At 49.0% G+C, this 17,206-nt stretch overlaps 8 protein-coding genes across 8 annotated transcripts; 4 read left to right on the top strand and 4 right to left on the bottom strand.

Annotated features, from left to right (window-relative positions):
• Window positions 1–80: 80 nt before the first annotated feature.
• FOIG_13561 (uncharacterized protein) lies at window positions 81–1,712 on the top strand. The gene has a single exon (XM_031214719.1). The coding sequence runs from the start codon at window positions 195–197 to the stop codon at window positions 1,578–1,580; it is 1,386 nt and encodes a 461-aa protein (XP_031055516.1). The 5' UTR covers window positions 81–194; the 3' UTR covers window positions 1,581–1,712.
• Window positions 1,713–3,691: 1,979 nt separating this feature from the next.
• FOIG_13560 (uncharacterized protein) lies at window positions 3,692–4,878 on the bottom strand. Its single transcript, XM_031214718.1, has one exon. The coding sequence runs from the start codon at window positions 4,729–4,731 to the stop codon at window positions 3,889–3,891; it is 843 nt and encodes a 280-aa protein (XP_031055515.1). The 5' UTR covers window positions 4,732–4,878; the 3' UTR covers window positions 3,692–3,888.
• Window positions 4,879–5,926: 1,048 nt separating this feature from the next.
• On the bottom strand, window positions 5,927–6,736 carry FOIG_13559 (2,4-dihydroxyhept-2-ene-1,7-dioic acid aldolase; the record flags this gene model as incomplete). Its single annotated transcript, XM_031214717.1, has 1 exon — window positions 5,927–6,736. The coding sequence occupies one exon, from the start codon at window positions 6,734–6,736 to the stop codon at window positions 5,927–5,929; it is 810 nt and encodes a 269-aa protein (XP_031055514.1).
• A 690-nt stretch (window positions 6,737–7,426) lies between these two features.
• Window positions 7,427–8,982, top strand: FOIG_13558 (uncharacterized protein; the record flags this gene model as incomplete). The annotated part of the gene is made up of 2 exons (XM_031214716.1): window positions 7,427–7,917; window positions 7,974–8,982. The coding sequence occupies 2 exons, from the start codon at window positions 7,427–7,429 to the stop codon at window positions 8,980–8,982; spliced, it is 1,500 nt and encodes a 499-aa protein (XP_031055513.1).
• A 507-nt stretch (window positions 8,983–9,489) lies between these two features.
• FOIG_13557 (uncharacterized protein) lies at window positions 9,490–11,790 on the top strand. Its single transcript, XM_031214715.1, has one exon. The coding sequence runs from the start codon at window positions 9,553–9,555 to the stop codon at window positions 11,521–11,523; it is 1,971 nt and encodes a 656-aa protein (XP_031055512.1). The 5' UTR covers window positions 9,490–9,552; the 3' UTR covers window positions 11,524–11,790.
• Window positions 11,791–11,831: 41 nt separating this feature from the next.
• On the bottom strand, window positions 11,832–12,381 carry FOIG_13556 (TdcF protein; the record flags this gene model as incomplete). The annotated part of the gene is made up of 3 exons (XM_031214714.1): window positions 11,832–12,134; window positions 12,186–12,259; window positions 12,330–12,381. 3 exons carry the CDS (start codon window positions 12,379–12,381, stop codon window positions 11,910–11,912), a joined length of 351 nt encoding a protein of 116 aa, XP_031055511.1. The 3' UTR covers window positions 11,832–11,909.
• Window positions 12,382–13,014: 633 nt separating this feature from the next.
• On the top strand, window positions 13,015–14,402 carry FOIG_13555 (uncharacterized protein; the record flags this gene model as incomplete). Its single annotated transcript, XM_031214713.1, has 4 exons — window positions 13,015–13,260; window positions 13,316–13,441; window positions 13,517–14,105; window positions 14,158–14,402. The coding sequence occupies 4 exons, from the start codon at window positions 13,015–13,017 to the stop codon at window positions 14,400–14,402; spliced, it is 1,206 nt and encodes a 401-aa protein (XP_031055510.1).
• Window positions 14,403–14,967: 565 nt separating this feature from the next.
• On the bottom strand, window positions 14,968–16,319 carry FOIG_13554 (uncharacterized protein; the record flags this gene model as incomplete). The annotated part of the gene is made up of 5 exons (XM_031214712.1): window positions 14,968–15,364; window positions 15,453–15,838; window positions 15,900–15,985; window positions 16,068–16,104; window positions 16,155–16,319. 5 exons carry the CDS (start codon window positions 16,317–16,319, stop codon window positions 14,968–14,970), a joined length of 1,071 nt encoding a protein of 356 aa, XP_031055509.1.
• Between the last annotated feature and the right edge of the window lie 887 nt (window positions 16,320–17,206).

Genomic DNA, 17,206 nt, shown 5'->3' with positions numbered 1-17,206 from the left:
TGAGAAGCAATATTACGAGATGTACCTTTTGAGTCAAGGGATAGGAACGGGAGGTGTTCCAAGTCTTGCTGTCAGGTACACTTGGACATCCCCAGCTTAAATTGAAGGATGTCTGTCCTGCTGTTCTCTTGGAACGTCAACTTAGTTCCAAGTCTCCTTTTTCCAACTTTTAACAAATTTTCATCCACCTTACTATGAAGTTCTTTGGGCAGCCCGCAACTCGGGAAGAGCTTCGAACCATTGGAAACCACTCTTTCACATGGACGAATGATCACATTCCCAAATCCCACACAGACCCTCTACGTTACAAATGTGACGAACTTGGAGCTGCTGCTGTCAAAGAGATCCAAGAAATCCACGCTCAGCAAAAGAAAGAAGGCCACCAAGTCGGCAGAACAGACTTGTTCGAAACACTTTCTCATCACCAGGACCAGAGCCCAGTGCTTTCGCAGCTCTGGACCGAGGTCCATACTGTCCCCTATTGGGTAGATTGGGATCAGATTGCTCGAGGGCAGCGTTTCTTCTACCGCTATGCCCTCGCAAACCTCATCGGCTTTGCTTTCCAAGGTTTTGTTGGTGAGAACTCTGCTTCTACCAGCGTCGTCGAGGTACTTGCTCGTACTGGTGGATTCAGCACTCGTGTCTTGAGACGTCGACTGCTTGAAACATTTCAACTTGTTCTTCAAGTCACCCACTCTCTTGATCATGTGAAGCCTGGTGGACCAGGGCATAGATCGATTGTGCGAGTCCGTCTACTGCACTCCATGGTCAGACAGCAGATCCTCAAAGTTGCCGCATCGAAATGCCGGTTCTTCGACCAAGAGACACATGGCATTCCTATCAACACCCTTGATTCGATACATGCCATTGCAACATTCAGCTGCAACCACGCTTGGCTTCAGCTCCCTCTTATGGGGATCACCCCCGAGAAACAGGAAGTCGAAGATTACATCGCCCTTTGGCGATACGTGGCCCATGTTATTGGGGCGCCTCAAGAGTACTTCACAACAGCAACTCAAGCTAAGGCTGTGATGGAAAGCTTAGCGTATAACGAGCTCCTTGTGACACCCACTTCCGTTGTCATTGGGTACAACTTCGTTGAGGCCCTCAAGGATCTACCACCCATGAACATCTCGGATGGTTTCATTCAGGCTGCTAGTCGCGTCTTGAATGGCCACGAGATCTGCGACCAACTTGGTATGGGACGGCCCAGCTGGTACTCATATGCCTGCTTCAGAGGCCATTGCTGGTTGGTGTGGAGTCTGGCTAGCCTGCAGCGATGGATCCCTGCCTTGGACGATAAGGTGATTGATCTTTGTCGGGAAGGGCTGCATAACGCTATAATCCACAGTAACCAAGGTCTCGGAGGTGGCTCCATCCTTGATTTCAAATACGTTCCGGATGGGCGGATCCAAGGAAAGGAGAAGAATGACCGGGCCGAGGGGCGTTTGTGGTTCTTTGAGAGACCCCTTGAGTTCATGTACTTTGTAGTGTTTGTCATTGGATGCGCGGTAGTGCTGGCATGGCTGCTTTGCATGGCGCAGCTCCTTGCGCTCGGGTCCTCGCGTCTTGGGAGATAACCTGGTTGGGCTGAGATGGCATTCTGTACTGTAGATCGCCCCATAATTCTATTTGTCGTATGAACCAACAAGCAGATTGCCGTGTGTCTAATGTCATCCAGAGTCCTAGGACCGTGTAATCCTTGTCGCGTCTAGGGCCGCAGCAAGAACACCTCCATCGCCCGGCTGACGTTCAGGTGTCAGTAATCAACGGATCATCACGGATTAAGAAGCAATGCGGTATTTTCAGCTCCCAAAGAGGCAATAGTTACCATGTTCGTCCCAAACTATTTCACTTTCTCCATAATCCAACTGAGACATCTTGTCGTGCCACTGTATATCTGATAGATCACTGGTCAGAGCGCAATCTACCAAGAAACTATTGTTTGCCTCGATCGATCCGGCACGTCCGCTATGCCCTGGAACAACGACCAATGAGAAGAGCCCAGTCGGTAGTGCAAGAGTAGGCAATCAGGGAAATATTGGGCCTTGCCATTGCGGTTGGGTCAAATAGTGCCGGGATCGACAAACTAGCTTCGCGTGGCTGTCGTCTGACATGATAGAACCCCTTGTCAAAAATTCAGCTACTCCACACCAACCATGGTAAATTACCAACTGCTCAGCTATCTGAGGAACAAACTGAGTTTGATATTGCATGAAAGTAGTTCGGATTCTGTTGGCTAAAATGGCGTCGTCTGCCACGTCATTCTGCCGTCAGCCTTTAGTGGTTTACAAGTGCGCCAAGCCTCTGTGTCTCACTGTCAACTCAATTGGCCTAGGTTAAGTAAAAAGTGTCTTAGATCTAGCACGTAAACGATTTGGACCTTGACGATCCAAACAGTGAGTGATTTAATCCACTGGGTGCCGTTCACGCGGTATCGGTTCCCCGATATTTTACGGACTGCACCATCTTTAAGCCAGCTGCTGCAGGCACCCTTACCCTGGTCAACGCGAGGCCCGCGCCGTGAACCAACATGACATATTGCGCTATACTACGCTACACTGCGCTATTGCCTATCATACCACCGACGCCAAGAGCGTGACGTGTTAAGTCTGACCAATCGTCTAAGTGGAATGCTGCCACTGGTGCTTTCATCTTCAATAGTATGTGATTGGAGTTCTCAAACAGGGTCATCTCTCGCGAACCGAACTGAATCATTCTTGTCAAGGAGGTAGGGAGGAGGACCTTGGGTGCCCTTGAGGGTAAAACAGTGCAAGGCCAGAGGCAAGAGAGTGAATACAAGTAGCTGATAGGATCAAAACGCTCCCCAAGTCTATTGTAGGGTGAGATTTGTCACTTGAGGGCGAACTTTCTCGGACCCCTCCCCTGAGGGTGGCTTGAACTGCAGGCTGACCGTTGATTGCTGTACCGCGTCTTCCGCCAGATTTCTGGGCACGCTAAGCAGCCCTTCGGCTTTAATGATATCACTAGAGGCCGCTCGAGTTAGTTCTTCGAAAGTGCCCAGACATTTGAGTCTATTTGCTTATAGACGGAGAACTCCGCGGAATTCCGCGGCTGAGGATTTGGCCTTGGTAGTTGCTTAGTTGTCTGCATCTTCACGTCCTTTGTTCTGTGTAAGCAGCTTAAAACGTAATTCCTGCGCTCCAGTGTTTAATAATAAAGGAAATTTAACTTGAATGAAAAGCAGAAAAAGGAGTGCTAGCTCCCAATTCGAGTAGTGCTGCAAGAAGGCTGTGGACTGTGCTGTTAGCTTCAGCTGCAACCTTTCCGTACTCCATGTCATCCAGGCTGAGAAAAGGTTGAACTGCAGTCATCACGTCGAAGTATGACCAACAGCTATTTAGGCACGCAAGTCTACAGAAACTCCACGATCTGAAATAGATACCGACCTCCGTTTGAGAGGACTTGAGAAGAGCACCAACGAGACTAGTCCAGGTTAATACGGGATCTATTGGGTATGGGTGCAGTATATATTCAGAAGTCAACAGTCAACGAGTGATATTGGTATCTGTTTTGCAACTTTTCGTAAATAGTTTCTCTCAATCAAGATGCCACCGCGAATCAAGCTACGGAGATGATGATTGTTGAAGAAAAGCCATTAACCATGTATCCCACCTGAAGGTAACATATCAGCTGTCATCTTAAGTACAACACTAGAAACAGCAGTCAGACCGTTAAGTGTTGATATTCATGGTAACACAATTAAACACTAAGTCGGTCGGCATATTTGTATATTGTACATTGTCTTCTTAATATACTCCACTACAGAGCCGCCTAGCCATCATCTGCCCTTCATTTCAGTCTCATGTCCACGTCTTCTCATGTTCCATCGATCTCAGACCTCTTTCATTGACAATCGCCAGATGGTTATGCAGAGAAATGAGGAGCGCGGCGTTTGTTACGGTTGTTGGTGTTGGTGTCGTTCTGGTCCTGGGTATCTTCTTCATCATCCTCATCAGCGTTGCCGTTGCCGTTGCCGTTATTGTTGCCCGCGCTGCCCGTGTTGTCTGCATCGCCAGCGTTACCAGCGTTACCAGCGTTATCAGTGTTACCAGCGTTACCGGTATCAGCGTTGTTGTTGTTGCCATTGTTACCGGTAGCTTGTGCCATTTGAACTGGAATAACACCACCGAAAGGACCAGCCCGCGCCGGGTTCTGGCAACGAACAAGGCAAACATTCTCCTCACCAGCAACCGAGCCCGTGCAGTTCTGTCCAGCAGGGATAGAGGCAACAAGAGGAAAATCCCCCATCTCACCATCGCGGTTACGGCCGCGATCGTTGCCCTCAACGTTGGTGGTTACTTGGATGTTGTCCCACGAAGTACCAGTTCCATCGGCATTGATCATACATGTATAAGGTCCAGCGCCATCAGAATTGACTTGGTGGACAGTCATCTCAAGGCTGCCGCCAGGGTTGACTTGAGGAAGCTGACTGCCAGTCTCTTCCATGATGTCGAGCGTGCCCTGCTCGATCTGGTTGTCACCACCAGCGAGTGTCTCGCCAACGGTGTCAGCGGCATCACCGCGGAAGCGAGTAGCATCGGTTTGGAAAGGACGGCGTCTGGTACCATCGCGAGGAGTGGAGGTGTCAACACCGAGAGCCATGCCAGAGCCGCCGGCGTCTCCAACTGCATTAGTGATGACGCTGTGGGCAGCTGTCAAATCGGCAGCGACGAAAAGAGCCAAGATGATGTTCTTGATGGGGGCCATTGTGAATGTTGTTGTGGTGGAGGGTTAAGTAGAAAGTTGGTCCGTGTAATTAAAGAACTCGGAAGGGTAATTAAAGACCTGACCGGCAGGAGATAGAAGTGAAGAAGATAGAAGAGGAGTCGACTGATGGTCTGAGGATGCTGAGGCTGTTGATGATGATTAGAAATATTGATAAAGGGAAATGGACATTTTTTTATAGAAATGTCATAGGCGCTTTTATCTTCATCTTACCATCTTGACATACACATATCACCATAAGAGACAAGCCAAGAAAACACAAGACACCCTATGAGACATTCAAGAGCTTCACAATGAACCGCATTCTCTACAAACATATCACTAAACGGCTTCACTTTCGCTTTGACCCTCACGGCCAAGACCCGGAATCCTCGTCTCCCGAGAGAACCGAAGAGCACAGCCTCTTTATTAAACAAAACGCCAAAACGTGTTTTGACCATATCTACAGTGCGATTCGCTACACAAACTATAAACCACTCACTTATGGTTGTTTTGAACATAAAACGTTATAATTGCTGCGCCCACTGACAAACTGGTCATAGCGGTTGTATCATGATTCGTTGCACACGGACACCTGAGCCCCCTGTAGTTGTCACAGTTGTTGCATCCCTGTTGGCTCTGGTCAAACAGACTACTGGATTGGCTACAAGCTGAAATATTGCGGATAGCCCACTTGGACTGTTTTATTCCTTGTCGGATCATTTGAACTCGAGCCTGTGATTGATCAGACTGGGCTTCCGCTACACCCATTTCAGTCAATCAACTGTGAGAAGCCAGGGGTTCAGGTGCAGCTGATACCAGCCCTTGTCACTCTTCTGAGGAGCCAATCGTATCTCTTCTTCGTCAAATTCCGAGATCTACAATGATGGATGTTGTTTGTTTCCTCCTCAAAGAGCTAATTATTTATTGCAAATCACGTTTTAAGGTCTGCAAAGCCTGTTACAGGCATTCTATCACGAGCTTCAAGGCTGAGAATGCTAATAACCTGTTACTTTGAACGTCGACAGCTTCACTTGGCAAGATGCCGTACGTGAATTGAGTATTATATCATGGAATTTTATTAGACCACAATTATAAATAAATATTTTACAGGTTTCCTGAAACCTTCTTAGTAGGATACCAGCTAGATAGGACTAAAAGGTTGAGAGTGTTGATTGAAATCTATAAGCGTTCCTCCTCAAGACCGAGCAATATCAAACTCGGCTATATACCAGTTCTGAATTGCTTTTGTGTCTCCTGTAATAGCTACAGTGTCATACCGCGACCTCTCCTCCTTTGCGGCCGAGCCGTTATTAACCATACGGCCAACCCACTTGCCATGTCGGCGACCAGCATTGATGATCTTATCAATAGCAGCAACAAATTCAGGCTCGTCACCCCGCGCAGGCACATATCCCAGTAATGACTGAGCAAGGTCATTGGGTCCAATGAACAGCATGTCCACGCCGGGAGTGGCAGCAATCTCATCGACGTTCTCGACACCAGCGCGAGTCTCTATTTGAATCATGGTGATGATGGTCTCGTTGGCAGACTTCATGTACTCAGGTGTTGTGAGACCGTGACCAATGGCAGGGAATGCAGAGCCCTGGCCTCGAACGCCCTGAGGCGGGAACTTGGAAGACGCGACGATTTGCCTTGCCTCGTCTGCGTTGTTGATTTGAGGAACCATGATACCATGCGCGCCAGTGTCAAGGGCTCGCTTGATGATATCGTGGGCAGGCCCGCGGATGCGGATGATAGGCGACACCCCAAGGGCTGAAATAGCCGCCACTGAGTTGTGCATCGAGTCATCTCCAATGTGTCCGTGCTCACAGTCAAGGATGATGCCGTCCAGGCCGGTCAAAGCAACAATCTGAGCTTGGCGCACACTGGGGATTGCAACAAAGGTCATCAAGGGAAACTCCCCAGCCTTGATTTTATTGAGAAACCTTAATCGAGGGTTCTCAATAGTTGTTGTGAGGGCCGTAGGATAGATTTTTTGCGTCATGGTTGCTTTGTGGTTTTGCGAAAAGACTTGATGAATTTTTTTAATTTTTTTTTTTGGCTATGCAAGCAAGTGTGAAGACAATTTGATGGGTTGTTGTTGATGCCGATAAGACAGTGAGTTGTTGTTATGATGCGTTTATATGTCCTGATTAAATTGCATGAATTCTTCCAATTATAACAAAGGTAATTATCTACAATTTCTCCCAAAAAATAGCAATCGTATGCCTCCGTTTACCGTGGCGTAATGCTGGATCCACAGGGAGGAGCTCTCCCCAGCTGCAGGGGAATGGTTAATCTTCCTGCAGGCCCTGTCCAGTGAGCTCCTCCTCCGAGTGATCGGTAAACCCAACCGATAAGACTGCTAATCTGGTTGGAAAACCGGACTAACCGTAACGGCAACTCCCGGCTGGACCCCGGATTCTGGTATCTACACCGTTTGACTTCAGCTTAGAGCTTGAGTCGCGTCGCCGAGCTAACGCATTTCATCCCCGCATTCTAATCAACCCCCAGTCATTCGTCGTCCGCCACGAGACCTTGGAGGACCTCATTATATGCGTCGAGATAACGCTATGTCCGGCCTGTCGGTGGATTTATAGACTCGTCTCCCGACGAGTGTTGGAACGAAAATTCCAGACAGCCATCCTCGTCCCTTTATCCCTCACCACTCCAAGTCACGAAAAGCATTGCCATCATGGCTACCGTCCCTGTGGATGAATCCCTCAAGCGGTCACCTTCGTCTCACGCCGAGGGTACCAGCACTGCCTATCAGAGGATGCCCGAAACCCTCTTGCACCTCACCGAGGAAGAGATCGCTACAATGAACAAGAAATTGGTTCGCAAGATCGATTCCATCATCCTGCCCATCATCGGAATATTGTACATCCTCAACTATATCGATCGGCAGAACCTGGCCGCGGCCAAACTCCATGGCATCACTGAAGACCTCAATATGACTACGGAGGAATTTGCTACTGCTATATCAATCCTCTTTGTCGGTTACCTACCGTTCCAGATCCCAAGCAATCTAATAATTGCAAGGATTCCTCGGCCGGGTATGTACATTTGTGTTGCTGTGGTCATTTGGGGGACAATCTCAGCCTGCACGGCTCTGGTCAAAAACTATGGTCAACTTCTCGCTGTCAGAGCCATTCTCGGTGTCGCTGAGGCCGTCTTCTTTCCAGGGTAAGAATCATCCACTTCCTTCAACAGATAGAGAGACATTTCTGACTCATCTCCAGTGCCATATACTACCTCTCCGCATGGTATACCAAGACCGAGCTCGGAAAACGAATTGCCAGTCTCTACATTGCCCAACAAGTCGGCAACGCGTTTGGCGGCCTTTTTGCCGCAGCCATCTTCCAGCTCGACGGTCGACATGGAATCAAGGGTTGGCAGTGGCTCTTCATTATTGAGGGTTCTGCCACGGTTGGAATTGGTGTTGTTTGTGCCTTTTTCATGCCCGAGTTTCCCTACAACAGCCGAATCCTTTCCCAACCCGAGCGAGACCTTGCCGTGTGGCGTATCGAGTCAACAACTGGTGCAGCTGAGGGCTCAGAAAAGGAAAGCACTCTCAAGAGCTTTGGAAAGGCTCTGTCTGACCCCAAGCTTCTGCTTCTCATCCTGTGCAACCTGCTTTCTCAGGCACAGGGCTCGATTGCCAACTACTTTCCAACTTTGGTTGCCTCGCTCAACTTTGGCAGCACTGTCAGCCTACTCCTTACTGCACCACCCTACGTCCTCGCTGGGGCCGTCTACTGGGTGTTGATGTGGTATAGCGACCGGAAGAACACAGCATACCCCATCATCATCGGATGCATCGCCATTGCCATTGGCATGTACATCATCCCCATGTCTACACTTAATGTCCCTGCTCGCTACTTCTCCATGATGATTCTTCCCTTTGCGTCTGTTGGTCCTCAGCTTGTGCTTTACAAGACTATCAACCTTCATCTCGCACGTCCTGTCTCGAAGCGTGCTGCAGCATCTGCCCTTGTCAATGCTATTGGTGGCACCTCCAATATCTGGGCTTCATACTTGTACTATGCTCCTCCTCACTTTTATGCGGCATTCGGCACTCTTATGGGTTGCGCCTTTCTTTTCGCCGGCACTATTACTTTCTACCGCTGGCTCGTCTTACGCGAGAATAAGCGACTGGACTCTGGCGATCCTGAGGAGATAGCCAAGGTTGTCAAGGGCGGTGTTACTGAGGAGATGGTTCAGCTTGGATGGCGTTACGAAATGTACTGATTGCTATGGCGAGTGACGTGTCGTTCGTATCAGAATGGGCTCTGTAAATAGATAGATAGTGAATTGGTGAGGTGTCCATGCCTCGTCACATATCCACCTACAAGTAATGCATTAGGGTACAATTTTGTAAACAACCATTACAACATAGTTTCTAATACGCAGAACTGATACATGGAGCTGATACTGGATAAGAGGGACTGCAGTGCACAAGAAGATCCAGTGTCTTGAGTATATAGGGTATGTTTCAGAGTGGATGGGTACTCCGTATGATAAGTTGATAACCGATAAAGATAACGATTTATAAAACTGGAGCCCGTGATTGTCAGTTGGTGATAGGCGTTCTGACGGACCAATAGAAGCCATGATCAGTCAACAAGCGTCATGAGAGAGATAAGTTAGTGGAGCCTATCATATCCCTGAAGATAATGATGACCCACAATGCATTGCAGATTGCGGGGAAGAGAGGGAGCAACTGGAAGGGGATTGTCTGGGGGAAATTGTCAGTCATTCCAACTCAACCCAGCCATTGATGCATACATACATATATAACCGCGGACAAACCAGCTCATAATGGCATCAACAAGCACCCGCAGCATAGCCACCTCCCCACCGTCCTCACAACCTTTCCAATGTCAAGTATGTTCAAGTCGCTTCACCCGCCATGAGAACCTGAAGCGTCACGCTGCGCTACATTCTCGCTCTTCCAGCAATGCCTCTATACCCTGCCACCTCTGCCCTGCCACCTTTTCGCGCCCGGATCTACGTCACCGGCACATGAAGCGAAAACACATGGACCGTGTGGAAAAGACTTCACGAGGAGGAAACTCACCTCAGAGCGACCTGCAGCGCCATGCACCTACGCCGCCGTCGCAGGCCAGTGAGGCCGAGGTTGACACAGATCAGCTTTTTCGACAAGCATCTACCGATGACGATGCTATCAACCTTTCCAGTAGCTTGCCCTCAGATCTGAACGATACCCAAATGCTCGCCACGTCATTCTCATCGCAAGCGTCCATGCTGTTGGGCCCGACTGCTTCTCAGTTGGCAGGCGTCAACTTTCTCGAGCCTTCGTGCAATCTCAACATGTCGAATTCGCCCTCGGGAATGAGTCTTCTCAACTTTAGCCTCGATCAAGGGAGCCCCGAAAGGTTATTGTACGGATCAATTGACCTCAACCAGGGCCAGAATGACTGGTATCCGTCGACCAGCCAGATTACACAAGGCTGTCAATTGTATTTCAAGCATGTATCCCACTTTCTGCCTTTTCTGCATCAGCCGACATTTGATTCAACGTCCATCCCAAGCCACTTACTCCTCAGCATGCTTTGCATAGCATATCAGTATGGCGTAGATCCAGATCGTAGTGATCAGCAAGGGTCTGGCGTGAGCTTATCCGAGAGGTGCTACCATCGCGCTCGTGATCTCGTGTCTGGCGACGATAATGGGCCAGATGACTCAACACGTACCCTCTCGCTTGTGCAATCTCTCCTCTTACTCGAGATATACGCCATGATGTATCTTTGCGGTAACCACTCAGCGTATGGACTCAAGACTCACACCAGAATGATCTCGCTCGCTCGATCAAGTGGACTGTCTATACCCTTACCGACCGAGCTCACGTCCAAAACCCCGTGCCTTAATTCCTTATGGCGCACATTCATCGAGGCCGAGTCGCATAAGAGGACGCTCTTCGCTGCCCATCAAATCGACACGTTATGGTATCAGTTTCTCTCGATACCCCGACAATTCTCACATCTCGAGATCAAGCACGAGCTGCCATGCCCTCAGGATCAGTGGGCGGCGTCTTCAGCAGCCGAGTGGGCGCATAAAAAATTAGTTGCCGTCGTCCCTGGCCCACCGGTTCAGTATCCCGATGCTGTTCGCCTCTTTTTGTCATTGGCATCGGATCCCAGCTCTTTTCCCTCGTTTGACCCATATGGAGCCATAAACATCACCCAGTTCCTTGCATCCAGCGCTCAAGAAACGTCGGGCTGGAGTGCCATGACAGGAATGATTAGCACAGAAAGGCTTGAACCATTGCGCAAGTCCCTCGAAGCGTTGGGTCCTGTTATCCAGTCCGGATCAGAACACGCAAACTGGCCTCGTGGAGCGTTGTGCGAGGCCACATGGCAGTCTGCCATGGTCGATGTGCGGATATGGTCGCCGTCACATACCTGCGGCATCGTGGGTGGGACCATGGACGCAGTCTTGCAGCAGACGACATATCTGGCACCATCGTGCGAGTTTCTCTGCGAGTCCAATACTGCGCAAGTCATCAAACCTCATATCGACTGGTTTCTCACATATCTCGACTCGCCCCTTGTACCAGACTCGGAGGCGCCTTGGATCATGTTATACGCCTTCAAGGCTTTCGTAATTGCCTGGCAGTTGATGCGAGGTAGTACGCTCGGAACGATGCAGGTTGTTGGCGTTGAAGACGGAGATACCAATGGGGCTCTAGAGTGGGCCAGAAGGGTTTTCGGACGAAGGCAGCAGTGGCAGCTTGGCAAGATTATCATGACGTGCCTAGACACATTATGAACAAGTATTTCTAAGCCTCAACTAGCCTTGTTCCATATATCTGTAAATTAGATGGAACAATCAAGGTGGCCACGCTTGATATGATCAAGACTTTATCGCTTCGATTCACCGAGTCGTGCGAGGTGGGATCGGCTCACACATAGTTCCCATCGTAAGTTAGCTATGAGAAATGGTCCGATAGTTTGAAAATAGGCTTAGACTGTCACATTTACTTATGTGAACTTGCATTATTCAGCATATTACGGGTTCTGGTGATGACAAACCTTCCCCGGAGGTATAACTGTCGATCATGTTCCACTAGTGCACCATGTTATAAAGCTAATAGTGACATTCTCTATCTATAAAGCCATTGAAACCTGGTCTAATCTTTTACTTTTCAAGTCCAACTAAGCCTGCGCAATGCACTCAATCTCAATGACAGTACCGTCACCAGGAGGAAGAGCCTGGAGGCACGAGCGCGAAGGCATGGGCTGGGGCAGGAAATCTATGTACACCTCATTCATAGCAGCAAAGTCCTTCATGTCAGCCAGGTAGACATTGTACTTGACGACCTGCTCAAGAGATGAGCCGGAGAGCTCAAGCACCTCTTTGAGATTCTGGAGAACAGTTCTCTGTACAATAGGTTAGAGGGTGCAGCAGAGGTTGGGACTTGAGAAACGCACTGTTGCCTGCTTAATCTCGCCAGTAGCAGTCTGTCCGGCACAGAAGACTAGACCAGGTACTTTGGTGGCTGGGCCTGCGCAAGGTCGATAGGTGTCAGTGATGTTCTCTCTCTCAATGGAGGACCTGGGGTTTAGCCGACTTACAGTTGTGGGGCTTAGGAGGGAACTTTTCGCTGGAAATAAGTTGGCGAGACATGGTTGTGTGAGGTAGAATGAGGCTGAAAGTGAGGCAGATGTTGCGAGTAATTGTCTGATGACTTGTGAATGGTTTGAATGATGATTGATACCCAGGTACTGAGCAAAGAACCGTACCCTTATCATATTCATCTCTTGTTCATGGTGGATTTCGGGATTAGCTGATTGGCCACTTATCTGGGAGGAGCTCCTCCCAAGTACCTTGCCCGGCCCCCTACAGCCAGCGCTAGCTCCTCCCAATTGGTTCTTTTGTCCTCCGGCCCTAATCCCAATGAGGTGCAGGCCCAGGACGATCACTGGCTTCAGCCATCTCGGGGAGGAGCTTGATTGATTGTGATGAGGCACTATCAATCAGCAAGCGATGTAGCATCGATACTGGGCAGGATAGACATTGATGTTGGAGCTAGATAGCTGAGGCACGTGAGTTGATCGTACGTTGTTGAACTCAGACGAGTGGTAGAAGCCGGACTCTGTCCTACGCCATCTCCGAGAGGCGGAGCTCGACCAAACAACTCAGGCAGTTAGCTGTATAAGAGCAGAACAATCAACCATCAAACCACGATCTGAAGCAGACCAAGAAATCACAATCCATAACAACTATCTCTCTATCTAAACATCATTAAAATTTCTCAACATGTCGCCAGCAGCTCCATTTAGTCCCCCTTCAGCCGAGTTGCCTGGCAAGCCTTTCGTCCCTGAGTGGATTCCCCCACCAGTGACACAGCAAAAGGAGCAATTTGCCGAACTCACTTCTATTGATCTTTCTTTGCTTGACTCGGATGATCCTGCGGTTGTGCAAGACTTGGTCAACCAAGTCAAGAGAGCTATTCGCGAGGATGGGTTCCTATTCCTTGAGAACTATGGTATCTCGCTAGAACAGGTACGATGCAATGCATTCGACATGAAACCACTGTCGCTGACGACTTATACCACAGCTCCATCGCCAATTCGCCATCGCCCAGTATATGTACAACAACATCTCGGAGGAGGACAAGGAACGTCTACTTTTCAACCCTGACTCTGGTGTCTGGTCTGGCTATAAACATCCATTTGGCTTCAAGGTAAACCTTTTTCCCCGCCGTTGATCCATTACTTTCTTCAGTTGAACTAGCTGGCTGACTGTTTCCATCGAATAGCGTCACCGTGGACCTCCTGATGGCATTGAACAGTTCAACTGGTACCGACCCGACTGGGAGGACATTAACCGCGTCCCTACCTGTCTCCATCCCTTCATGGATGAGATCGAGTCTTTTGCCAATTACCTGACTGGCTCGGTCAACCGTCGCCTCCTGACTCTCTTCTCCCGCGTTCTCGAGCTCCCAGACGATTACCTTTGGGAAAACGTCCAGTCGCACGGCAGCCCAACTGGCGAGGGTTACTTCAGGCATGCTCTCTTCAGACCTGTGCAGAAGACCACAGAAGAGGCTTCCAAGGGCCTTCGCATGCATGGTCATACAGACTTTGGTCTCACCACCCTGCTCTTTTCCGTTCCTGTCTCTTGCCTTCAGATCTGGGGCCAGGATGAGAAGTGGTACTATGCCCCCTATAAGCCGGGTGCTCTCGTCGTCAACATTGGCGATACCCTCGAGATCGTGTCCGGGGGACACTTCAAAGCCACTCGTCACCGTGTCTACAAGCCCCCGGTTGACCAACGCAACTACGAGCGTCTCTCATTGGTGCTTTTCAACAGCTCCGTTGGTGACTTGCGTATGACACCAGCTGCTGGTAAGTTGGGATTTACTGTCCATCCGACTTCATGTTACTGACTATGTGACAGAATCTCCCCTTATTCAACGCGAGGGTTGTGTCGAAGATCAAGGAGTGTACGCCGAGTTCAAGAAGCGAACGCAGCAAGGCAAGCTCGTTCCTACCAACAGAGAATGGCGTGAGATCCAGATCGCAACATGTACGGATCCTACCGATACAGTGAACAATAGAGTTGGTGCTCATCAAGTTCTGATTGATGGAAAGCTCATGCACCAACGAGAGTACATGGGAGTCAAGGTTGTTTTGCCAGTTTAGTTATCGTTTGCTTATAGCTTCATCAGATTATATCAAGTTTCTCATCTTTACCAATTTCTTAATTGCTGGAGCTGTGTGCAATTCTCCTATTTAAAGGAATGGTCATGTCCTGGGCTTGGTCCCCACAACACCATCGCCCAACCGCCACAAACCTCGTGTCATAGCCATTTTGGTGCATAAAGGGGTTGCCCTAGCCCTGACACTCGCGAAAAGACCCGAGACTAGACTTGTATCTGGAGCAATAATAGCTTCATAGACTCATGTTGACTGTATGTCACTCTACTAGAGATCAGTGAGACAGAACAGGCTGGTGTGCCTGCCAAGACACTTACAGCTCAGAACCTGAGAGGCTTCATAGTCCGGCCTACAATTAAGGGACTTGGTATTACAGTCATTCCCAGTTTCGGCCACTTACTGTCATCTTATTGAGTTAGGCACCGGTTTGTGACAAGAGGAGACGCTGAAATATTGAAACGGAGTGCCCCGTATGGCAAAATGCTTCAGTAGATAGTAATAATAAAACAAAATAGATACATGTCTTGAGTTGTCTTCGAATAATTCCTCACTAGGTATCAAAAGCCTTAGGCCGTTGCTCTTCGAGCTCAATGTACTCATCGCTTATCTCCGATCTCGAAGGGACCTCTCTGACAGTTCGAAATTGTGTCACCGAGCTATCATCATTCAGGACCCTGAATGGGTTGGGCTCCCTATTAGTACTCCTCTTAGCATTATCCGTCGCCGTAGTGCCAGTAGTCCTGAATCTGCTGGGATTTGCCGGAGTGCCGTAAGACGTCATCTTAAAGGTCTTGGGCATCAGTGGACGCAGGCCAGGGAGACATGCGCAGATAATCCCTGCCACTGGCTCGACGCCTGCAAGGGACCATAAAGTTCCTTCATCGTAGAGATTCTTCCATTGGTACCCATGTGTGAAGACGACACGAGCAAGAGCAATAAAACAAGTGCTAGTTTTGTGTTGTTAGTAACAGTCCACTGTTCAGGAGTCGAGTGGCAGAGGGCGTGTTTGATGTGTCAGGGGTCAAGGCCACTTACATAAACCCAAAGCAAAAGGATACAATAATACCAATCTTTTTTCCGCGGTTCATATTTAGCCCCCAGATTGACTTGAGTGGGAGTACAAAGATCAAGAAGTCGGTGAAAACCGTCAGGCTGTCATAGGCGATGTTGATGTTCTGCATGGCGAGGAACTGCTCAGCCGTCGCATCGCCCCAAGCCCACCACTTCTCGATCGGCCGCACGGCGGCGAGATAACCGATAAAACTTCCAAAGAAGCACGTGAAGGTTATGCCCGATGCTACGTATATTATAATGTTCATTGGGCCATTGTGGCCTGTGAAGAGGCGATGATAGAGGAATAGGATCGAGGCTTTGCAGGAGTAGACTGCGAAAACGAGGACGATGTTGTTGCCCCAGCCAATCTAATGAGCCAAAGCTTTGTTAGCTAATACAGCACTAGAAGTGTTACTGAACGGGGCGTACCTGATCGTGGATCAACGAAACGTCGGTTGGCTCTGTAGTACTAGTGTATGGGTATCCAGGGATGCCAATGCCTCCGTATATAAGCACTGGTGGGGAGACACATGTTAGCTATTGAGCTTTGGCAAATTCTCATGCTCTCGATTGTATGGAGGAGAAGAGACGGCTTACTCAGAAGAAGCAAGACAAAAAAAAGGTCAGTGAAGAACTATCAAGTGTTAGAAGACAAATGTCATTTCATAGGACCAGATGACATACGGCGGATGCTATGATCATCCAGTCAGTCCAGCCATAGACGCCTCTCGTCTTGGACTTTGCGTAAAACCGAAGCCCGACTGTAATATTTGACAGCATGGGCAGGATTACCCATGTCGCGATCAGCTCCCGCTGCCGAGGCAGGTAGATGGGGAAAGCTTGGACCATGATGGGTAACTGTCTCAGATCAAAAGTTCATGAATGAAGGGAGAGAAATGACGAAGGACGCAGATCATTGAACAAAAGTTCCATGGACATATATGTAGAGACGTTGGTTAATTCCCAGTTGAGAGTAAACAGGCTGAGCCATTTCAATTCGAGTTAAGTGACCTCCATCTTCTCGAGTCAGTCCACGCCTGTTATCGCTAGTGTGGCGTTTTGAGGAGAGAGTAGCATGACTAGTGTTTGCAATTTAGCTTTACACTATGCAACATGCGAAGGAAGCGAGCGGTATTTAATTTAGAGCCGATTGGCCATGTCTGTTTAATCTGGACCACTTCCAGCTCTCGACTGTGTCCTGTGGACCGCAAATGGCTGAGGTCAGTTGCTTCTATATTGACTTTACCGGATACTGAGCGACGCGACAGATATTATGTAACGAGGGGGGGCTCGTAACATTGGTGTGGCATCCCCTACGCAATATCTACCCCAATTAGCTTCCAGAATATTGCCAGTCAGTGAAGATTGTGATATGACTGGTATGATGGAAGCTCACAACCAACCCATGCAGCCCGGGCGTGGCTTAGCGTTGATGTGTAACCCGAACACTTGATCGTTATTCGCGAGAGCCTGCTATTGACGCAAGCTGAGCTTAGTGTCTTCAGCCTGTCTGGACTAATGCGAACTACCGTTGCGAGGCTTGGTTAGACAAACAAACTATTGCAGCCAGGTGAATAGCCTCATTAACAGAAGTGAGCCAGTACCAATGGGACCAGGAGCGGCAGGGTTCCCCGGTTGGATCCAAGAGATAAATGCCTGATATGATAATGTAAATGCTCATTCTTCCTTATGTTAGAAACGTCTTTAAGCAACTGGTTATCTCGGCGCTCTTGTTC

This window comes from Fusarium odoratissimum (genome assembly GCF_000260195.1).
Source record: "Fusarium odoratissimum NRRL 54006 unplaced genomic scaffold supercont1.34, whole genome shotgun sequence".
In the NCBI taxonomy this organism is placed as follows: Eukaryota; Fungi; Ascomycota; class Sordariomycetes; order Hypocreales; family Nectriaceae; genus Fusarium; species Fusarium odoratissimum.
This window is presented reverse-complemented; position numbering and strand designations above follow the sequence as displayed.